Source organism: Microtus oregoni, unplaced genomic scaffold (assembly GCF_018167655.1).
Source record: "Microtus oregoni isolate MIOR12 unplaced genomic scaffold, Mior012 000035F_ref0000213, whole genome shotgun sequence".
In the NCBI taxonomy this organism is placed as follows: domain Eukaryota; kingdom Metazoa; phylum Chordata; class Mammalia; order Rodentia; family Cricetidae; genus Microtus; species Microtus oregoni.
The window spans coordinates 2,519,235-2,539,925 of NW_024543094.1; the positions used below are offsets into that span (position 1 = coordinate 2,519,235).

General features: G+C 43.9%; 1 protein-coding gene across 3 annotated transcripts; it reads right to left on the reverse strand.

Moving 5' to 3' along the window:
* Positions 1-4,065: 4,065 nt before the first annotated feature.
* Inhba (inhibin subunit beta A) lies at positions 4,066-20,071 on the reverse strand. 3 transcript variants are annotated; one of them, XM_041630715.1, is made up of 3 exons: positions 20,011-20,071; positions 14,850-15,349; positions 4,066-5,900 (listed from the first exon to the last, which is right to left on the reverse strand). In XM_041630715.1, exons 2-3 carry the CDS (start codon positions 15,235-15,237, stop codon positions 5,014-5,016), a joined length of 1,275 nt encoding a protein of 424 aa, XP_041486649.1. In that variant the 5' UTR covers positions 15,238-15,349; positions 20,011-20,071; the 3' UTR covers positions 4,066-5,013. The 3 variants fall into 3 exon arrangements, with proteins under 3 accessions (XP_041486649.1, XP_041486647.1, XP_041486648.1); XM_041630713.1 differs by lacking the exon at positions 20,011-20,071 and adding an exon at positions 17,950-18,012; XM_041630714.1 differs by lacking the exon at positions 20,011-20,071 and having other exon boundaries at positions 14,850-15,500.
* Positions 20,072-20,691: the final 620 nt, after the last annotated feature.

The window sequence follows — 20,691 nt, forward strand, 5'->3', positions numbered from 1 at the left end:
TGACTCCCTCACAATGGTGAGCTTGACTCTGGAATTGTAAGCTGAAATCAACACTTCTTTCCCTTATGTTGCTTTTCGTCAAGTTTTCTTCTTTATCACAGCAACAGAAATTAAAATAAGCTAGGATCCAAAATGAGGTAATAAACACTCTCAAAGATGGTATTAAACCAGATGGAAACTATAGGAGGAAAGATTAAATTATTAACTAATTCTTGAGTTTACATTTGGTCCCAACTTGCTTTTGTTAGTTCTGGTTCTAGAATAAAGTTTGTTTCTTCCACATGTGTATTGGTCTCTGGCTTGACTTACTCTAGACAAAAAGAAAAGGAAAGGAAACAGAAAAAGAGAGTGGCAAGAACAGTTAAAAAGTTCCTACCTTATAAATGATTGGCACTACCATCGGAAAAACAATAATTAAATAAAAGCAAGATAAATATCGTAGCCTAGTGTTAGCTTCTGACGTGGCGGTATAGATAAATACTCCTCTACCTGACTTCTCTCAGTCAGCAGTTTGCCCTTAGTCCCATAAGCTGCCCATTTCTCATCTCTGGAAAATTAGTAGAAACAAAATTACCACCTAGCAAATGTGGAGTGGTATGTATGACGGTTGATCTTGGAAAACAAGTAGACAAATAACAAGAATGAAAAATACATCCCAAACAGGTCTTTTTATTTAACATAAGGCCAAAGAAGCTATCAGGCATTGCTGAATACTGCCTACTAACTGTACAAAATATTGACTGCATGCCTCGCAAACACCAGAGTATCCGCTGGAATGGAATAGAAATAAATAACTTCTGGTATAAACACATGAAAACATATCCAACCGTTATCTCTTTAAACATATTGTAAATAAAAAATTACCAGTACTTCTACAAAATAAATATTAAGAAACCATTGACATAGTTGAAATTCACTCACATAAATTAACAACTTTAATTACATTAGCCAAACAGACATTGGTTAAAGAATCGCATACAGTATGCAAGAGAACTCACAAAATAAAAATAAAAAACAAACAAACACCAACCACATAACACAAAAGTTTTAGAACAAAACAGGTTTCAGATTATCTTGGCTTTCATAATTATATTTTTCTTTTAAAGAAAAATAGTAACCCATTGTCAATGCACTGTTTTTCAAAGCATTTAAATAGAGGGTAAAACCCACTGAAAATTAATACAGAAGAAATGATTCACTTTATGCATAAAAATAAATAATAATATAGCTGAGACATGTGATTCTGCTCTTGAAGATGTGAACAGCATCATAGCATTCATTATCTCTGAGCCATCCAATAACTTCTCCGTGTTACAGGGTTTACTTTAAACACATACAGTGTTCATCCCCAAACCTCCTGCCCACGTCTACAAGTTTTACGTGTGCGGGCGTTGGGGGTAATTGAGTTTTTATCTATATTGAAAAGAGAAATTGCTAAAAGGCCCACAGGAAATCATAGTTTTCAAGTGACCACAATCATTTAGATGTATATTTACTACAACTGAGGCATGTTTACTCTTTTTTTCTTAGTCACCTCTTGAGTTCAGTCCCGCAAATGTGAAACAATTTTGCTTATTCTGCCTTTCAGGAAGATGCAAGGCCTCTCTCCTTGATCGTGGAGTGTGGAATCAATCTTAAATGAACATGGAATTGGTCGGTCTTCTAGGATAAGAAAATCCCAGTCATTGTGCTGGAATGTGGCTTATTTTAGGGGGGGGTGTGGGGGGGTGTCAATTAAGCTTACAAAGTATTTAATTTTCAAAGAGATGTTGAGCACAGATGCTCTTCATAACTTCTGGAATTCATGTGGGCAGATACTTCACAATTATCCTAGAGAAAGTGAGAAGACTAGATAGAGCCACTTTGATGCTAGGTCAGACACACCATGAAGAAACTAAGATGTTAGATGGTCAAAGCTTTTGATTTTTGGACTAAGCAGCTATGTAAAAGGACCAGTTGTTCACAAGACTTGGTGTTTTCTGAGAGTGCTAACAATAGCAAAATATCTAATGTGCTGAGAGATATTAACAATTTAAATTCTATTGCAAGGCCATACCAATTTGATGAGCTCCGATGTGGTTTATTGGTATGTGACAACCACGTCACTTGATCCCCAATCATTACACTGTCCTGTGGAATTCATTTTGTTCCTAGATTTAATTACTATGGTTACTAATCAAACCCGAGCTTACCCCCAATACATCTAGAATTTAAAGGACTTTAAAAGATTACAGATCCATCTCAGATGAATGAGAACTATAATTAGTAGTTTCATAAATCCTGCTTTTCCCATGGTCTAGATCAGCTCTGATATGGCACAGTAGACCTCTACTATGTCTATAGGTCCCAGTTTTAGCTCCAGTCCTAAGGAAACCATTCAGAGGACCCTAAAGTTTTTTCATAAAAATTGGCAAAGTTGAACCTGGCCATCTACTTCCCCTCAATTTTCCTCACCATGCCATTTGTCCCCACATGCAAGATCTCCAAGGTCGATGGACCTTAATTATAATTCATTTCTTATGCAGTACATGCATTTCCTGCATAAAACAGGGAAGGCCCCTGGAACATAGTAAGTATGTTTGCCCAGTAACAAGACTAAAGAAGATTGCCTACATACAGCCTAATGTGATGGTGTATATTGACTTAGTATATAGAATATATATTGACTTAGTTTTTTTTTTAAGAGTTAAACCTGCTTTTGTAAGATTTAATTTCTCACTTGTATTTCATTTTCCTACAATGACTTTAGTCTATGGACTGACTTAATGCTAAAAGTTTCAATGTTTTATAAAATACCAAGGAATATAGTTTTTCTCAATTAGAGATTTTCATTTTTATAAAGTTTTCAAACTTCCAACAAGTCCGTAAAAATAAGGCTCTGTATTTTAAATACATAGATGTATAGTTTATCAGCTGTTTTAGGCAAGCAAAATAGTGGGCTAAATTAGAGACTTGTGTTTAAGCATGTATTTTGATATTTATAAGACAATCTTTTCAGTTTTGCCTCTGAAAAATACAAACTTATGGGTCAATATTTTTGGCTGTAAAATAAAATATTAGAGATTTGTACAACTACCCTACTCCCTGGCTCCTAAGTGTTCTCGCTCTTATCTCCAACTGCCTTAAATACTTTCTTGAATATTTTATTATTTAAGTAGTAACAACACTATTTAAAAAAAAAAAAAGAACTTTCATTCTAGCCTAGAGATATTTTTCCCCGAAAAGTTTCTGATTTAAGATTGATTCCAATAAATAATAAATATAAGTTGAAACAACTCAGCCCACTGTTTTTATTAACATCCTGTTTTCCCCACAGGGGATAAGTTGTAGGGAGCAGGGGTGAGAAAGAGGGGGGATTTCATCTTGTACATTTAAAGAGGGCCTCGCTGGATACTCGCTGGGATTTTCAGGCTTTTTCCCATCCAAATATTTGAAATGTACCCACCTAATACAGAGTAAGAGCAAGAAAAATCTATCACTTATCCTTCTTAAAAATACTGTGTTTTGCACACAAACATTCATTGTTTTAAGAACATTTAAAAAATGACAGCCTGAAGTGCTTAAAATGTGTATGGCCATGGTACAATACATGTATATATACACACAGGTATGCATATGCACAAGCAATGTATATATACACATACAAGCATGTAGTCTCATGAATTTGAACTTGATAATCCAACAGTGTACACTACTGTACATCCAGTATGAAATGTCCTGTTTCATGGATGTAAAAAAGAGTCAAAATCCAAACCTCTCAGGTCTCTTAAGCCTGAACACAATCCACCTGACTCAACCTTAACCCTCAAGCCCTGACTCATTGATGGCGAACAATATCAACCACAGACAGACTGTTTAAAGGCTCACACAAATGTCTTTGGTGTATGTGTCTATTTTTAAGGTACAAAATAATAATAATAATTATAATTATAATAATAAAAATAGCTATTTTGTGTGCTGTAGCAGTTCTTTTATAGCTCACATGAAGTGCAGCTCTTAAACCCCACCCCCACCCCCACCCAAAGAAAATACTTGTTAAATAAGGATTAGACAGGTCAAACACCATTGTAGTGCAAATAGTAAACGATAAAAAAACAACATTTACAAAATATAGAAATGTTTGAATCCAACAGATGGACAAACATATTCCTTTCAAGTATCTCTCCTTGAAGAAAATAAAAATTAATCAGGTTACTTCCAATACAAAAAAGTCTCTCTTTTTGTCCTCTTTCAGGTAAACAGTTTCAAACCTATTAGGTTGCATAGTTCTAAGATCATAAGCACCTTAACGAAATGTGACTTGGTATTCTTTCTTCCTTCATCTTTCACTCTTCCCATTCTTGTTCTCAATGCTTTTATGTTGATTTTGTCTTGTGGCAAAAGTGGTACAGAAAAGAAAATGTGACCACCTGCACAGAATTGTTCTTTTACCAGTATGTGTATGCATGTGGTGTGTGAAAATACCTCTGTGTGTGTGTGTGTGCCTGTGTGTGTGCACACACATATGTGTGCACACTCAAATACACAGAGATAGTGTCACATAAACATACTTATGACCTGGGTATCTGGGTGGGACTGGCCCTTTAAAACTCATGGCTTTCTAGACGTATTTGGGTTGTGCTAGCCCACATTACTGCAGAATAGACAAGTAGACTTCCAGGCTCGCAAGGGAACCGCAAGAGGCAGGAGAGAGGACAATACCCAGTTTGGATAAAACTGATGCGATCAGTTTGGTTTTGGAAGAAATGAAGGGTACACCATTCTCTCTTTTCCTCCCAATCCCTGTTTCCTTCGCTGCTTCATCTCTGAGCCCTGGCTTAGGATATTTTCCACAACTTCCTTCATCTGTTTCATTAGGTTTTGTTTTCAGTTTAGTTTTTGTTTTTTTTGTGGGTTTTTTTTATTTCTATTTTTCTGGTTGTTTTGTTTAATTCAGATATTTTATATTTTTCTTCATTTTGCCACTGTCTTCTCTGGACTGTCTAGATCCGTTTCCTCTGGGACCCGGCAGCTCTAGGAGCAGCCACACTCCTCCACAATCATGTTCTGGATGTCCTTTTTGATGATGTTCTGGCCATCATCATAATAGAGCATGGACATGGGTCTCAGCTTGGTGGGCACACAGCATGACTTAAGGTTGGCAAAGGGGCTGTGCCCCCTCATGCGGTAGTGGTTGATAACGGTCGAGTGAAAGGAGAGTGAGGACCCAGAGGTCCCGGCTATGTGGCTCGGGCACTCACCCTCACAATAGTTGGCGTGATAGCCAGAGGGAGCGATGATCCAGTCATTCCAGCCAATGTCCTTGAAGCTGACGTAGAACTGTTTCTTACAGCAGATGTTGACCTTGCCGTCACACTCCAAGCCCCGCCTACGCCTGCGGTGAGGGTGGTCTTCCGACTGCCTAGCCTGCAGCATGAGGAAAGGTCTGTGTGATTGCTCCTTTTCCTCTTCCACCCCTCCATCACTTCCATCTTTCTTCTTCCCATCTCCATCCACTTCTTTCTTCTTCTTCTTCCCCAGGAGCACCAGGCTGGCACCACTCTCCTGACACTGCTCACAAGCAATCCGCACATCCAGGGAGCTCTTCCCCTGGTCCAGCAGGCGCTGGATGCTGCTAGACACCGGAAAGATGTGCCAGGTACTCTTCCGAGCATCGACCACTTTCTCCGATAGCAACAGTTCACTCCTCTCCCCCTTTAAGCCCATTTCCTCGGCCTCTTCCCCCACGTCCAAGCTGCCCTGTGGATGCTTCTGCTGCTGAAACAGACGGATGGTGACTTTGGTCCTGGTTCGGTTGGCCTTGGGGACTTTCAGGAAGAGCCAGATTTCTGCACGCTCCACTACTGACAGGTCACTGCCTTCCTTGGAAATCTCAAAATGCAGTGTCTTCCTGGCTGTGCCTGAAGATGAAATGACACAAGAGAGAGAGGGAAAAAAAAAAAAAAAAAAAAACGCATGTTAGTTGAAAATTGCACATCTATCACTGACATCAGGCATCTTTGCTATCTACTGTCTCTCCCAATGCTCGGTTATCAATTTACAGCCCACACGTGAGTTAAGTCTGTTCCCCTGTGACCACTGAGTAGAAAGGGTTTTACAGTTTTGAAATGATTTAAGAAAAATAGCATTTTTTAACGTGTGGCGCTTACCTGAATTGTAAACTTCAGTGCCTTTCAATGCAGTTTTACTAGAACAGAGTCCCATGAATTTCTTTATATGTTGCTTGTGACCATGTTTCACTTACACCGAGCTGGACAGCTATGGGCGACGCCACTAACAGAGACAAGTGTGTGGGCCTTGCTCTGTCGTGAAGGAAGCCTGAGCTTCTGCACTGATTTCATTCGCTCCTGCATTTTAGTTTAATCTATGAGATGAGAATAATGTGGTAACATTTGACCCAGGTTGGAAAGAATCAGATGGATTCACCTAGCTGAAAAGCCCTGGAAGCCTTGGCAAGTTGTGGCATTACTGTCCCACCAAAAAAAAAAAAAAAAAAAAAAAAAAAAAAAAAGCCAAAAACTCTGTCCGTCCCCTGCAGCTATGTGTGTGTCCGTGGGGGCCAGACTCTCTGAGACTATGTCTTCTTCCTGTCAGCAGTCAGCACCCGGCCGACTTTGTCTGTCAACCTGTGCCCAGGTAGAGCAGCAGGCCTTTTACCAAACAACCTCCAAAGCTTTGCATGGGGCCTCTCTCAGTCATTTCTCCGTTAAGCAGTTAAAGAAATCTTCCCTAAAAGTGGGTCTTACTCCAGTTGAACCCTCTCTTGTGGCCTTCTGGTTTCAGTATCCAACAGACTCCCATGAGTTTGGACTCTGTGCCTCATATAAATCCATATCCCTATGGCCCAGCTGTTTAACCCCTTGTGACTCTGAGCTTTCAACCCACCTGCAGCAGCGACACTGGCTGTTCCTGTGCCATCCCAGGCCAACCTAAACAATGGCTCTGCCCATCTGACCGGATGTCACTTTCCATCGCCTTCCTTCCCTTCACCTACAACCACCCTCGCGGCAGTTTAGTTTAGGAAACCAGCTGAGGTCACATCTGTCTTGTTCACTGCGGTGGTGTGATGATGTGCAGTAGAGGGTAGGTAGTTACTAAGTTACTAATTCACAAATGGGGCCATATTAGCATTGAGCTGCCTTAAATTAAGAAAGCAACTCCTAACTCTGAACCCCTTATGTTTGCCTCTGTTCATTTAAAACGCACTGAATAAATACCAAAAATATACTTTCCTTTCTATCTGCTTTTCAAACAAAAACATCCCCCAAACCACTCAGAGATCTACCTAGATGTAGGACCAGAACCTTGCTATTTCCTTCTCTTTTCATAGACACTTGTAGATTTATTACACAGTATCATTTATGATAAGAAACACGTGTCCAGACTAGAATTCTTTGATTGAAAATATATTTCCCTTCCCTTCCATATTGCTATCAGGAGGCATATAAAAGCCTGCTCTCTTTTACCTGACCATGTCCATGCTAACAGCTGTCTGCTATACATGGAGTACACGTACAATCTGGGAACAATCTTTGAGAGGTCTATCTTTGACATCACAGCTCCCAAGGATGGTCTCCATAGCTAACAGAAACCCAGCCATGCTCATCAATGGAGACCTTTAGATGTTTATGGTCCCATAAATTTCAGCACAGTCTCAAGTGCGCTACAGCAGAAGGCAAGCATTCCTGTTCATGGTACACTGTGGATTCCAACCTCAACCTAACACAGTGTACACTATGACTACAATAGCTTCACAAAGACAAGGGCCAGGAAGCACTGACTATAGACATGGAGAGCCCCTGGCAACTGCCTAGAAGTTTGCCAGGAAGATAGGATAAGCAGAGACATTCCATTGAGTGACTTCCCATTTCTGTCAGGAGTCAAGATAAATAATTAATAGATTTTGATTTCATGGCATGTAAGAGCAGAGAACAGTGAAAAAGGGAAACAGGGTGACAGTTTTTAAAGTGAATCCTTTTACCTTTTACTCAGGTTAAGTGGGTTTATTGTTGTTGTTTAATTTTATAAGAAAGCAAAAGACTCTAGGGAGCAAAATCTAGAATAGTTATTATAAAACTTCATAAGGGTGATAGGGCACATGAGGCATCCAGAAAGGTTGGAGTGAGGGAGGGATAGGGTCCAGGGGGCCTGGAAGAGCGCATGTTCCTCCACTGTAGGGGCACATCTGCTATTCCTCTGGAAAGTATCAACCACCTACCTAGCATCTTCCCTCCTGCCTCCAAGCAGCGCCCTTTCTGTAGTTCTGATCTATCCCGGGGGTCAGTCCACAGACAGGGAGAACAAAAGTAGCAGCTAAATTAGAGAAGCCCAGAGAGGCTGCCTTCTTCCTCTAGGAAACAGCTCCTGACTGGCAAAGTTCACTAGGTCTCAAGAAGGGCAATCCTCTCCCAAACCTCTTCTGTCCTCGACCACTTGGCATGGCTGTGAGGGGAAGGGGGCTGAGAGCCCTGCTGACCTGCTCCTACCAAGCTTCCCATAAACAGTCCTGGGCTGCCTGGAGATGTTGGGTAGGGGACAAGAGAGGATTAACTGGCGTGCTAGAACAAGTGACTGCGTGCGAATTGCTTTTTTATCCTGGTCAGCAAGGCTGAGACCATGCGCCCCTGTCAGACAGCCTGCAGGATGGCCCCTCGCTGCATGGGAACAAGTTTCTCATGCATGGGGTAGCTCCGCCCCTTCTTCACAGGCGCTGCACTGGGAAGCAAATGATTTAGTGTTCCTGCCAGAGGATCATACAAAGAGAGAGCTCATTAGAGGGGACTCAGGCTGTCAGGTGCTGCGGCATTCGACTCAGAGAGTCATCATCAAACGCCTTGCAGGCTGGTCTTGGCTGACAATTAACTGCAAGCCATTGCCTGTGTGTCACGGGGAGGCAAGGGTGCTGATTTACGCTGCGGTTTAATGAACCAGCCGCAAGCCTCGGATCCTGTATTTGTTTCTACCCTAGCTTGCTTCATTTCTCCCCCATATTTCTGACATTTGGATTTTCCCCTACTAATTGACATGCCTGTCCCCTCCTTCTCCTGGTGTCCATTTCTGGAACTGCTATTTGTGTGTTGCATGATATTTTATCAGGGGGAAAAAAAAATAAAACTGAGATCCAATTTCATGAAAATGCTGTTGCCGTATGCCCAGGAGGACAGGGGGAGGAGAGAGTCAAGTCTTCCTCCGTCTACCTCATACGCAGGTACATTTTATAAGTTCTATTGTATTCTGACTTATTAAGCAGTGCATTTTTTTCTCTCTTTTTACCTTAGCTTTCATTGCAGAAGGGTGTGGGGAGAGCGAGATGGATGGGAGCTGAAGCAGATTGACCGTTTATCAGACCTGTTGGTTTCAGAAATATATTACAACGCTCAAGCTCGTTACATAAGGATGAAAAATATAATCTACTACCTGAGAGAAATGGCTATATTGCAGTGATGCTTCCAGCAGGCCCCATGCTGAACATGTAATGATTTGGAAAAGGGAAGAAAGACAGCTAAGGCTGAGACGTTTAGGATCAACTTCCCATCCATTTCAGGCCTGACTTAAATATCTGGGGCTGTAAAATCCTGGAATAAGTGCCTTCCCCTAGTGCTCCGTAAGCAAGTACGGCCCTCGGGTGTACAGGTGTGTGCTGGGTTCCTCCACCAGGCCGCAGCTCCCCAGAGAGACCTGCTGGCTCGTTAACCTTTCATTAACAACCCCGGTAACGTTCTTTTCCTCCTCTGTGCTATTTTCTGTCCTGAGGCTTGTGAGCAAGGCTTGTATCACAGCCTGCTCTGTCTGAGTAATTCACTAAGAAAGTCCCACGCAAACCCATGTGGGTGATCCTACCTCATCACTTAAGCCCCTGGGAGCTTGGTGGACACACGGCAGAGCAGGAAAAAAAAAATGGGCAGAACATTCAGTAGGGGTAAATGCTGTCCCTTATAGGGAATACCTTTGAAATGCTGCCTGCTGGTAGGGCTGGGCAGAAAGGCAGTCTGTGTCAGCCTAAAGGAAGGGGGGTTGTAGCAATTCTTTTTTGCTTTCAGGATTCTTCTCGAACTTGGTCACAAAGGTATGCCAAGGCTTCAGTAAGCAGGCTGCTCGCTCTCTTCCCCAACATTAGTATGGAAATGCCACGTGCACCAAAGTCCAGGTATCAGATTTGGAAGCATATGACTGAAAATTTCCAATTAAATAGTCAATACACACAAAGTTTCAGCTTAGTTTAGCCTGGTTTTTCCTTGCCAACATCCTGAGTAAAATATGCTGCCCTTTTACACGTCGCTGTTCACGTGGAAAGCCTTGCCATTCCCAGTGCACACTTAAGCTCAGCACGGGAGAAGCACAGTATGGCTGTAAATATGTGTAACTTTAACTTCCCATTCTTCTTCGAGCTTCCCTGTGCCTAGATCCAGCCCAGTGAGTGGTACAGGGGCCAACGTCACAGATCTAGTGTCCTCAGAGGTACTAAGTCAGCCTCTGGATGGCTCCAGGGGTTTCTGCAAAAGGCATCAGGGAGGTCTGAGAGGTTACATCCCCCTGTCCTGCAATCGAGCATCTTGCCTACAGCAGGTGTGTTAGCTTGCTTGTACCAATTATGCCGTCTAACTTCTCAGCTTTCATAGCTCTCACTGGGATCATTTTTGAATTACTGTCAATCTTCAGGCCTGACTTATCCTCCATCGCCTCTCCCATTTGAATGATGATGAAAAGGGTTAAATGTTTGAGAGAAAAAAAAAAGAGAGAGAAGTCTTAACTTCATGATATAAATAGAATAAAAAATTCTCAAGAGTCAAGCTGGAGAGTTTTTCCAGAGTTCCTGAAAACTTTTACACTTGTAAATGTGGACCTAGGAACCAGCCAGTCATGAAGAGTTCTGAGCTAAAGCGAAGAGATGGCGCTCAAGCGCAATATAGCAGAAGGGCCAAGACAAATAAGTGTTTTCATAAAAAGTGGGAAGGTACTCCTTCTCTCCCTGTGAAAACTCCCTCTCTCTCTCTCTCTCCTGACATCTCCCCATCCCCACTACAGTACACCCACTCCACGGGCAAAAACTAAAAAAAAAAAAAAAAAAAGCTGGTGCTCATCTCTCTGCACATCGTTCCCCCACGGTTTCTCTCCACACTCTCAGCTGGGAAACAAATGCGCCCCCAGCAGCTGAACTCCATGTTCCTACCAGGCATTAAGTAAATAGTCTTTTTTCTCTCTCTCCCTGTTAGAAGTCACTTGTCATTTGTCCCTTGTGAAAAGCACTGATAAAGTAGGCTAACTAGGAAGCCTAAGTGGGGGAGATGGAAGGTGTTTTTGTAAAACCCTGGAGACCGTGTTAGGGAGAGCCTCTGCTCACATCAGTGTGGCTCATGATTCACACATCCCAAGCCCTGCTTTGTTTGTTTTCGAAATGTATCACTCCTCTGTGGCCGATGGAGCTGTGGGATATTCATGTGAACCACGGCTTTCCTATTGCTGTGCCTCTGTCTTACTTAATGTATTACAAGGAGTTGTGCACCTCCCAGTCCATAAAATCCTAACCCTGCAGGAAGATGGGATTGCAGGGAAAAAGTAATTGATAATCTTCCAGATTAGGGTGCTTCAAGCTGAGGCTTCGAGTAGGCACAAAACTGCCTTTTCCAGATTAGCAGATAGAGAGATGAAGGTTTAGGGATGCGCCCTCTGGTGGCCAATCTTTTCCAAAATTCAGATACGATACGTGTGAAACCCTAAGAGGCTCAGTGAAGTGTAATTCACAAAACAGGTCACAGAAAGGCAGAGGCGGGGGAGTGGAGCTGTGCGAGTTTACTCCATTTTCAGATGGATTTCTTGAGGTGTAGAAAAGTACACCCTGGGGAGCTCATGTCCAACTCAGATCTTCTGTCCCTGGTGTCCTCCAAGAGAGGCAAGGTATGCCGCGTTAGACAACACCTGGACAGTAGCTATTGATTGAGACTCAATTTCTCTATCCTATGTAGGCTAATTGTGAAAATCAGCAGCTAGCCATGGCAGGATCTATGTAGACTCAATGGTAGGCTGTTACTGCACAACTACTATAATAAAGAAAAAATAGAAAAAAAATACAGTGTATCAGCCAAGACATCCTCTGATCTCAGTTTCATTGACAATAGAAGCCATAGTTGCTTGCCTTTACTCATCCCTGCTGCCATTCCTTTGAAGAAAAGTGAGCACCGAGAGTTTGGGGCCAGTCATATGCTAACTTTGGGTGGCACTCTTGGGTGACATCTATAAAAATAAAATTTATTTATTGAAACAGACTTCAGAGAACTTGAGAGTGAATACCTGCTGCTTAGTCAAGGCAATCTAAATCAACTTCACTAATTTGAACTATTTCCCCCTTGAATACAGTCGGACAAATTCAGTTAAAAGATCAAGGTACTCTAGCCCGTGGAGTCTCTTTATTCTCATGGGTTTGCCACCTTTATCTAATAATCATGACTAAAGAGACCAAAGTAAAACACATATCCCATACCAAAAACCTTGATATGAAAAGGCACGTCTATTGTGTGCTTATAGGTGACACTCATCAGCCGCACTCCATGTTGTACAAATAGTTACAAAGAAAAGAGAAAAGGCATATGCCCTTTTCTGTTCTGGAAATATGTTAACATACTACATAGGAAAGTAGAATTACCCCAAAAGGCACAAGACAGATCTTTGCGGTTCATTTTCATGCACTTGCTCTAACTGATCAGATGATACATAATGTTTCCTGCATCAGCAAAATGCTTACATCATATTCTACGCTACATAGAGAGTAGATGTCTATACTATGATCCTTACTTACATCTGTGAGGTTATATTAAATCAACTGGAAGCCAATGTGTGCTACTTCTCATAAGAGCGCTAAGCTACTGTAACCAATGCGCCATGTTCCTGGACTATAGGAGTTTCCACTTGTAGCTTTTACACTCAGTCAATGTGTGAGTCCAGGGAATCACCATTGTAAATAGTAGCTCATTTTCTCTCAAACTAAACAACAGAGAAGCAAAAATGACAAGATCTTATTTAACGGAGAGAGTCATTAGTATTGAGAAGGCCATAAGTAAGAAAGAGCTAAACGGTCCAATTCTTTGCCAAATCTCTTACTGCCAAATCATGAATTTTCTGTACAAGCTCAGTAAGTCAGAGAGAAGGCACCCACTGTGCAGTTAAACATGGTGGAAGTCAGATGTATATTTAGTCACATGACAGAGTTACAACCAAGTTAGTAGAAATTGTAACTGAGGCCATCATCAGTGAAGGTTGTCTATAAGAAAGTGTGAGGACCAGGATCAATCTTCTAAAACACAGAACCCATCCCAGATACACCACCCAATGTTTTAAAGATTTTCTTTCACCTTCCAACTATGAAAGTTGGAGAAAATTGAGTAGCAACCTGAAAAGTCCAACCTGTCTTTTTCCTCAATAAGGTTCAGAAAATAAAGTCACAATGACCAGGGTTTGGGGAGCAGTATCAAGAAGGAGCTGATGGGTAAGAAAGTAGGAAGGACCTGAGAGTTAACCTGTCTAGGAATGGTAGCCTGGCTTCTCCCAAGTAGGAAGCCATCCAGCCAGCAGCCTGTGGAATCCCACCCTACCCAGCCCTCAAGGATGCCCAGGTCTTGCAAGGCTTTCTCGAAAATAGAACATCTGACTCAACAGGTTTTCAGGATTGGAAATTTTGAGTGTCGCCTTAATTGTTTATACTGCTGCGGTAAACTTTTAAACAAAATGCTGGGAGTCCCCGCACGTACTTCGCTAGCCATATGCTATACCACACAAAACAATGGCATTCCTTTCAAATGGCTTTGGCAAGGGATCCTATTCCTTAGCCTGGCATTTACCATGAAAGTGAAAAGGTATTATTAACTCAGCTGTATGCCAGCTCCCACAGTCGTACAGCCCTGCAGTGAGATCTGTGTGCTCCTGAAAGTCTGAGCAACCAGGGCCAAGACTGGGGTCTCAGCTTTAGACAGGTACTTTCTCTACATCAACAGGTTAGTGCGGCCCTGAGCCAACAGTTAGAATCTATTCAAGTTCTTCCTCTTAAGGCTTGAGTAGTTCGTCATAGTGTCTGAGAGTACATCGTCAAGGTTGCCTTCCTTGGCAAAAAGTTCTTAGTAACTTTACAAAGAATAAAACGGTGCTGGGGATGAGGTTCTTTGGCTTTTTGTTGATGCTCTTGCTTTTTATTATTATTATTATCGTTGTTCTGTTTTTATTTGGAAAGCAAAAGTGTCACTGTCCGGAAAGTAATCACCAGTTTAATGTTAACTGCCCTGGGAGTTGTTCTTTGCTGTCTTGGGTGGGTTGTGCACAGAGGCAGGCTTTCCAGAGGTGAAAATGATTGTCACTAAGAAATATGCCCGAGTCTGGCTCCAATGTAGCCCCAGATCAGACATTTAAAGGAGATTTGTTTTCAGACAGTGGCTTCAGCGCTGCCTTTGCACCCGGCCCCCAGGCGCTCTCACTACTACCCCAGAAGAACTTTGGCTGGGGTCCAGATGCTGCCTCTGCACCCCCAAACCCCCAAATGCCCTGCTTTCATCTGGCTGCTCAGATCTGGTTTCCTAGGCAGGGCAGCCAGGGAGCCCCAGGCAGACTGCCTTCCAGACTGGCCCAAGAGCTTCCTCTCTGGGTAACCGCTGAATTTATTTAGCAAGTGTAAGCTAGCCATCGCGGGGCAGGGCTCCCTGGCAAAGAAGTCCTCTCCCCCTCCTCTGCCTCTCAGGCGCCACCACCACCTACTAACTAATAACCTTCCCGGGCAGTCTCTAGCGGGAGGGAAAGAAGTTCCTGCTAGGACTGTCAACGAAATACATTTCCCTGCCCCCGCCCCCACCCCCAACGCCAGCACCCACCTGACTCGGCAAAGGTGATGATCTCCGAGGTCTGCTCCATGAGTTCATTCATTTCGGCCCTCCTGCCAATGTCGTCCTCTATCTCCACATACCCGTTCTCCCCCACTTTACCCACATGAAGCTTTCTGATCGCGTTGAGAAGCGCCGCCTTGGGCACCGGCTGGGTGACATCGGGTCTCTTCTTCAAGTGCAGCATGTTTAGGATGTGTTTCTTGACAGCCTCTACCATCTCTGGCTGAGAGTTAGGTCCATCCTTCGGAAGGGTGGCCAGCGCACAGGACGGGCAGTCCGGGGCTGCGCCGTGCCCCTCGGATCCTGGGGTGGGGGAACTCCTCACTATAATCCAGCAACTTGCCAACAGAAATCCTCTCAGCCAAAGCAAGGGCATCCTGGCAGCAAAAGTCGTGTGGTTGCCTTCTTTAAAGGCCCTGCTCTTCCTCCCCCCACCTCACGCACAGGTTTTTTGGACTTTTTTTTTCTTCTCCTCTTCAGCAAATTCTCTGGAACAAGAGCAAAAAGTTTCCTGTGAAGTTTTCTTTGCAGGTTCCCTCTCTGAATGCAGTCAGGGCTGTAGGTTTGTGGCTGTCAGGGAGGAGAGTTCTGACTGTCTCCGAGTAAAAGAGAAGGAAGGAGGGAGGGAGAGAGAGGGAGGGAGAGAGGGAGGGAGGAAGGAAGAGACAGGGTGGGGGGGAGACAGAGACTGAGAGAGGATGGGAGGGAGAGAGACAGGGAGAAAGGAGAGAGGGGGAGAGAAGACAGAGGGAAAGGGGGAGAAAGAGAGGGAGAAAGCAAGGGAGGGGGAGAGAGAGGGGGAGGGGAGAGAGGAGAGAGAGAGAGAGAGAGAGAGAGAGAGAGAGAGAGAGAGAGACGGATTGGCCCTAAGTGAGCGAGTGAATGGGAGAGGGAGGGCGTCTGTGAGTAAGAGCTGTGTGACTGGGGAGGAGGGACAGCCGTTTCTGACAGGCTGCCTGCCTTCTGCTCCTTGCTCCCTCACGCACACCTCTCTTCAAATCCTACCCTTCTCTGGGGGTGGGGGGTGACTCTTCAGTCCTTTCTACAATAAATGCTCCTAATTCGGTTCACTTTGGGTCTAGAAATTTCTTTCTTTTTCTTCTACTTTTTTTTCCTTCTTTTCATCTTTCTCTGCTCAATCCGGTTCACCTTCCTTCTTTGGAAGGGGAAACCCAAACAAACTAAAAGCGCTGTTTCCATTCACTGAGATAACTTGATTGGAAAGTATGTCCCTGAAGTCCTCTCTCCCACGGCCTTTCAGTACCCGGGAGCAGGCAAGCACCCACCTGGCCTTGAAGTGGGGCTGAGGGAAGTCCTCAGTAGATACAGGTCAGGGGACTGGGCCTGGGGCAGAGGGGCTAAGACAGCTGGTTGTTCTGCCTGACAGAATCCAGAAGCATTTCTTTCTGCCATTCATTCATATTTAAATGCCCAGGGTCCTCATGCCAGCAGGCGATCCGATGGGACCTGGAGCGCAGCAGAACTTTTGTCTGTGGTCATATAATCCACTCTGTTTTTGCCAACTGGGCACCGCAGCAGGGCATTGGAAGCTCCCTTGGGCAAGCAGCATTTTACAGCCCTAGTCAGAGAAGAGGTACTCTCTTCTCTTTCTCTCTCTCTCTCTCTCTCTCTCTCTCTCTCTCTCCCTCTCTCCCTCCCTCCCACCCTCCCTCTCTCCCTGCCCTTGATGCACACATCTCACAAATTATAGCCTACTGTCCCTTTTCCTGGCTTCACAGATAAAGCGCAAAATTCATTTGGCCTTTCTCACATGTTCTTTCATAAAAAGAATATACTCTTACAATGTGAATAGCTGCCCTATGGGGAAAGAATCTCTGAAATATATCGACAAAATCCTTTTTATCTGGCATGTGCTGGTTTTATTTTGTTTGCTGTGTGCCCACCCCCAGTCTTGACCATATTATTCATGGCAGCCAGCTTAGCTGCTTCCTAATTCCCTTCAAAGTAACAACAGAGCTGAAATCATCAAGGATAACAGTGCTCACCGAACAAGACAAATGTGCATTTTCAAACAATGGCTTTTTGAGGCTTTTTTTTTAAGTTCTGCACACCCCCTTTTCATTTTCTGTCTTATTGCTTTTATCTTGCAGAAGTATCTTTAAAGCATCCATCTGTTAAAGCTGTCCTTCCCTCTCAGTTTCTTCCCTACACATAAGCCCTCTTCGTTTCCGCAGATACACTCTGCTTCTACCTGATGAGTACCATGTTCGCAGCATTTTAGTCAAGCAAAGCAGGTCAGGAGGACAGAGTTAATAGGTGTCAGGACTAGAAGCATAAGGTCTACATCCAAGGAGAAGAGGTTGATAAAATCATGACACTAAGTTAAACTTCCAGTTCTGACAGGTAGCAACGCCTTCCTGAACCTTACTAATGCGACCTTTCTCAGAAAGTAACAAGGCACAAGACATTCTTGGTTACAAGCCCTCTGACACCTTTGCAGGGGTGGGAGGACTCTGAGTTCCAGAAACACTGAGGACTCTGCTGTTTTTGCTAAGACTGTCCATATTACCTAAAACTCTCATTTTTAGGAAGGGGGGTTAAAGAATGAGGGTAGCAGGGGTATGGGAATTACAATGGTTCACTAAAATATCTTTGTGTTATAATAACGTCACCCACCTATTTGGAGTCTCAGATACAGAACCCGGAGCATTTTGTGGTGCAGTTAAGTTTTACAAGACAGACTAACATAGAGCTAAAAGTTTAATGACTCTAAACAACTCGAGAGTCCTAATAGTAGCATTTGGATAAGAGCAACTTATCAATGTTTGGATTCTCTCTGCATGTGAATATGTGTGTGTTCCCTGAATTTACTGTTTGCAAATGGAACTCTTAAAAATAGCTTTCTCTTTGGCATATGTACTTGTATATGTGTGCTGAGTGGGTTGTATAAACACATAATCTATTTGCATGCTCCAGGACTATTAAAAACAGTATTAACCTGCCTACACAATAGAAAACGATACAAATTACAATACCTACGAAGGTGCCAAAAAGTTGTAAAAGTCCCCTTAGCCATAGTGACTTTTAATGTGTAGAGAGCGCATAAGCAAGAATTTAAAAGCATTACCTTTCAGATCCCTTCTGGTTTGCCAGCCGGTTCTTGTATCATGAGGTCAGAGCTGTCTGAGCTCCTCTTCATGGCATTGGCACTGTGAAGTTTTATACTGTAGTACTTAGTCCTACACTCACACATTGGTACCTCTCAAAGAGGAGGGCTGGGGCTTTGTTTAGGATTGGTTAGAATCAGCATGACATCAGCAGATGACTCGTTTTTCCAGAGTGAGACATTTCATAATTCATTATCTATGGAAATCCCTCTTGGCTTCTGAGACACTACCTGGGTGATGTAGTGAGCAGGAAAGCCTGTGGCTAGAATTAGTCCATGCTTTACAAAAAAAAGGAGAGAGTCAAGCACGCGCACACCTCCATCTCCAAGACTGCCCCATTCTGACTTCATCCTCCTCACACTTCACGTCTTGTTCTATTCAGGTTCAGTTTCATGTCTGTACATAAAACATCTGCTCCTTCATAAAGCTCCCACTATTTGCACAGCACTTTCCTTTCCCGCAGCAAAGAAAAATTCACAGTGTTCTTTATAGGAAGGCTAATTTTGTAATTATGATTAAAATAGCCAGTTTCTTGAGGAAAACCTAGGAAAATCTGTATGTCCATGTGGTGATGGTCTCTTTGCCTTGCCTCACACTATTAATTTACACCTTGAAACTGAATGCCTGCTTCATGCATCATTCATCACCCCAGACTTGGGAAATGGTCCTTCTTTGCAAGTGAACTTCCTAACTAGAAAACAAAACAAAACTACACACACACAAAGAAAAAAAAAACATACATCGTTCTTTTAGGCTAGAACTTCAAGTCCTATAATTTATAAACATTATCAACATGAGTTTAATGAAAAGAAGTAAACTCTTCTTTGAAATAGAAGTAAAGTTAGTTTGGGCACTTTTGTTTTTTGGGGGAATCGCCCTGGCAGGGAGATAAGAGAGGGAGGAACACCCCAATAAAGCACAGTGAAGACAGGCCATTGTGCTCAGGAAGGAGTACAGCCGAGGCACTGGCCAGGTTCACATGACAAGTTGGATAAAATGTGCAAAATTGGGAGCTAATGAAAGCCATATGACCAGATATGTTGTTTTGTGTGCCGGATTTAACATGCATAAAATAAACTTTTCACTGTGCCCACAAGCAAAATGTAGAGGCTCTGGTCTCCTGATGTGTAGTGGGGGAAGGTTCCTTTAGGACACCAGGAGCTGTCTGTGCAAGGGTATCTCTTGACTACAAAGTGTGGATGCTAGCTCTGTGTGGGGGAGGAGGAGAGAGAGGAGCATTCTAAGAACTGCAGAACTGAAGTAGGAAATGAAGTTACAGGGAAAGCAAGGAATATGAGTGGCAAAGACAGAAAGAAAAGCAGAGATGCTCCATCCCATACCCATCCCAGGATGAACACAAACCCTTGGAAGAGAGACACTTCCATACTGTTTGATAAGAGGCTCTAAGCATCGAAACTCACCCCCTGCCTCACACACCATTTCAGGGAAAGCACCACTTACACCCCAATGTAGTGTGGGTGCCACAGGGAAGTGCCTCGATCAGACACCAAACTCTGAGGCTTCCTCATCATTTAAACACAAGCCTCAGTGTTTCCATCTATAAAATGGGATCTCAGGGTCAAAACTCAGTGGACATAAAGAATGTTATCTCTGGTACATGTGTGTCGTGGGAATGTTCAGGACCCTGACTGCAGAGGCCACCTTACAGAGGTCACTCTGAGACCCTGTTGGCCTTTGACACCATGGGAAGTGCCCACCTGCTAAGTCAGTCTATCAGCTTTGACATGACGTAGTAGCTGGATCCCCCAACCTCAGAGCTGGGAAAGTCTCCTCTCTTTCCGTGGAAATCAAGTTGGGGTGGTGAAGGAAGCAGGCAGGTTAAAATAGCTTCTGTGGAATATTCTGGGCTGGGGATCAGCGTTTCCCTGCTGAATTCCAGGGCCCAGGGCGTGCGCTGGTCAGCGCAGCTCTGAACCGGGTTGGTTTCTCTTTCACTTCCTGCCCCTCCCGCGAAGACTCCCTGCACCCAGGCCCTGTCCCTTCTCAGTCTGCCACCGTACCTTGAGCAGCACCTGCTGGTAGTTTCCAGGGATCACTCCCGAATGCGCAGCTCCAGCCCGGCTCGCGGGACGCCTGGACTCAGGGCCAAGCCGGTCCAAGCGGCCGCCTCTATTTTTACCCTGAACACCAGCAAGGGCAACTTCGTTTAAAAGCGCAGCTCTTGATTTTTCCCCCCCTTTTGGCAGTTAAAGAATTCAGGGAGGGGAAGGAAAAAAAAAATCACTGTTCAGTGAGTACAGCTGGGAATCTCTGATCCCAGCCCTCAGTGCCAGGGAATGTCAGGGACCAGGACCTGCAGTGGGGCTGGCGGTCTCCGGGCCGACCAAGGCGAGCGGCAGCACAGGCCTGGCGCCCGCAGACTGCCCCTTTCCCGAGTGTGGAGTTCGGTCCCACCGACTACCGCACTGGCAGAGTGGCCCGCTGCCACCGCGCTGCACCTAGCGGAGGCGTTCTGATTTACTGGCTATTTAACAAAGCTCCAACTCTAAGCTGGCCCTGTGCTCGCCTGGAGGAGCAGCCACTAGCGAACCCGGGGAGCAGCTTGCTGTGAGGAGGAGCCCGGAGGGAAACTGGTACCTTATTTTACTGTAATTGCAAAAGAAACGATGTGCCAGAGATTTATATTTAGAAGTTGTATGTTTCTACTTTTATGTAAATGGAGCAATTAGGGCCTGTCTTGT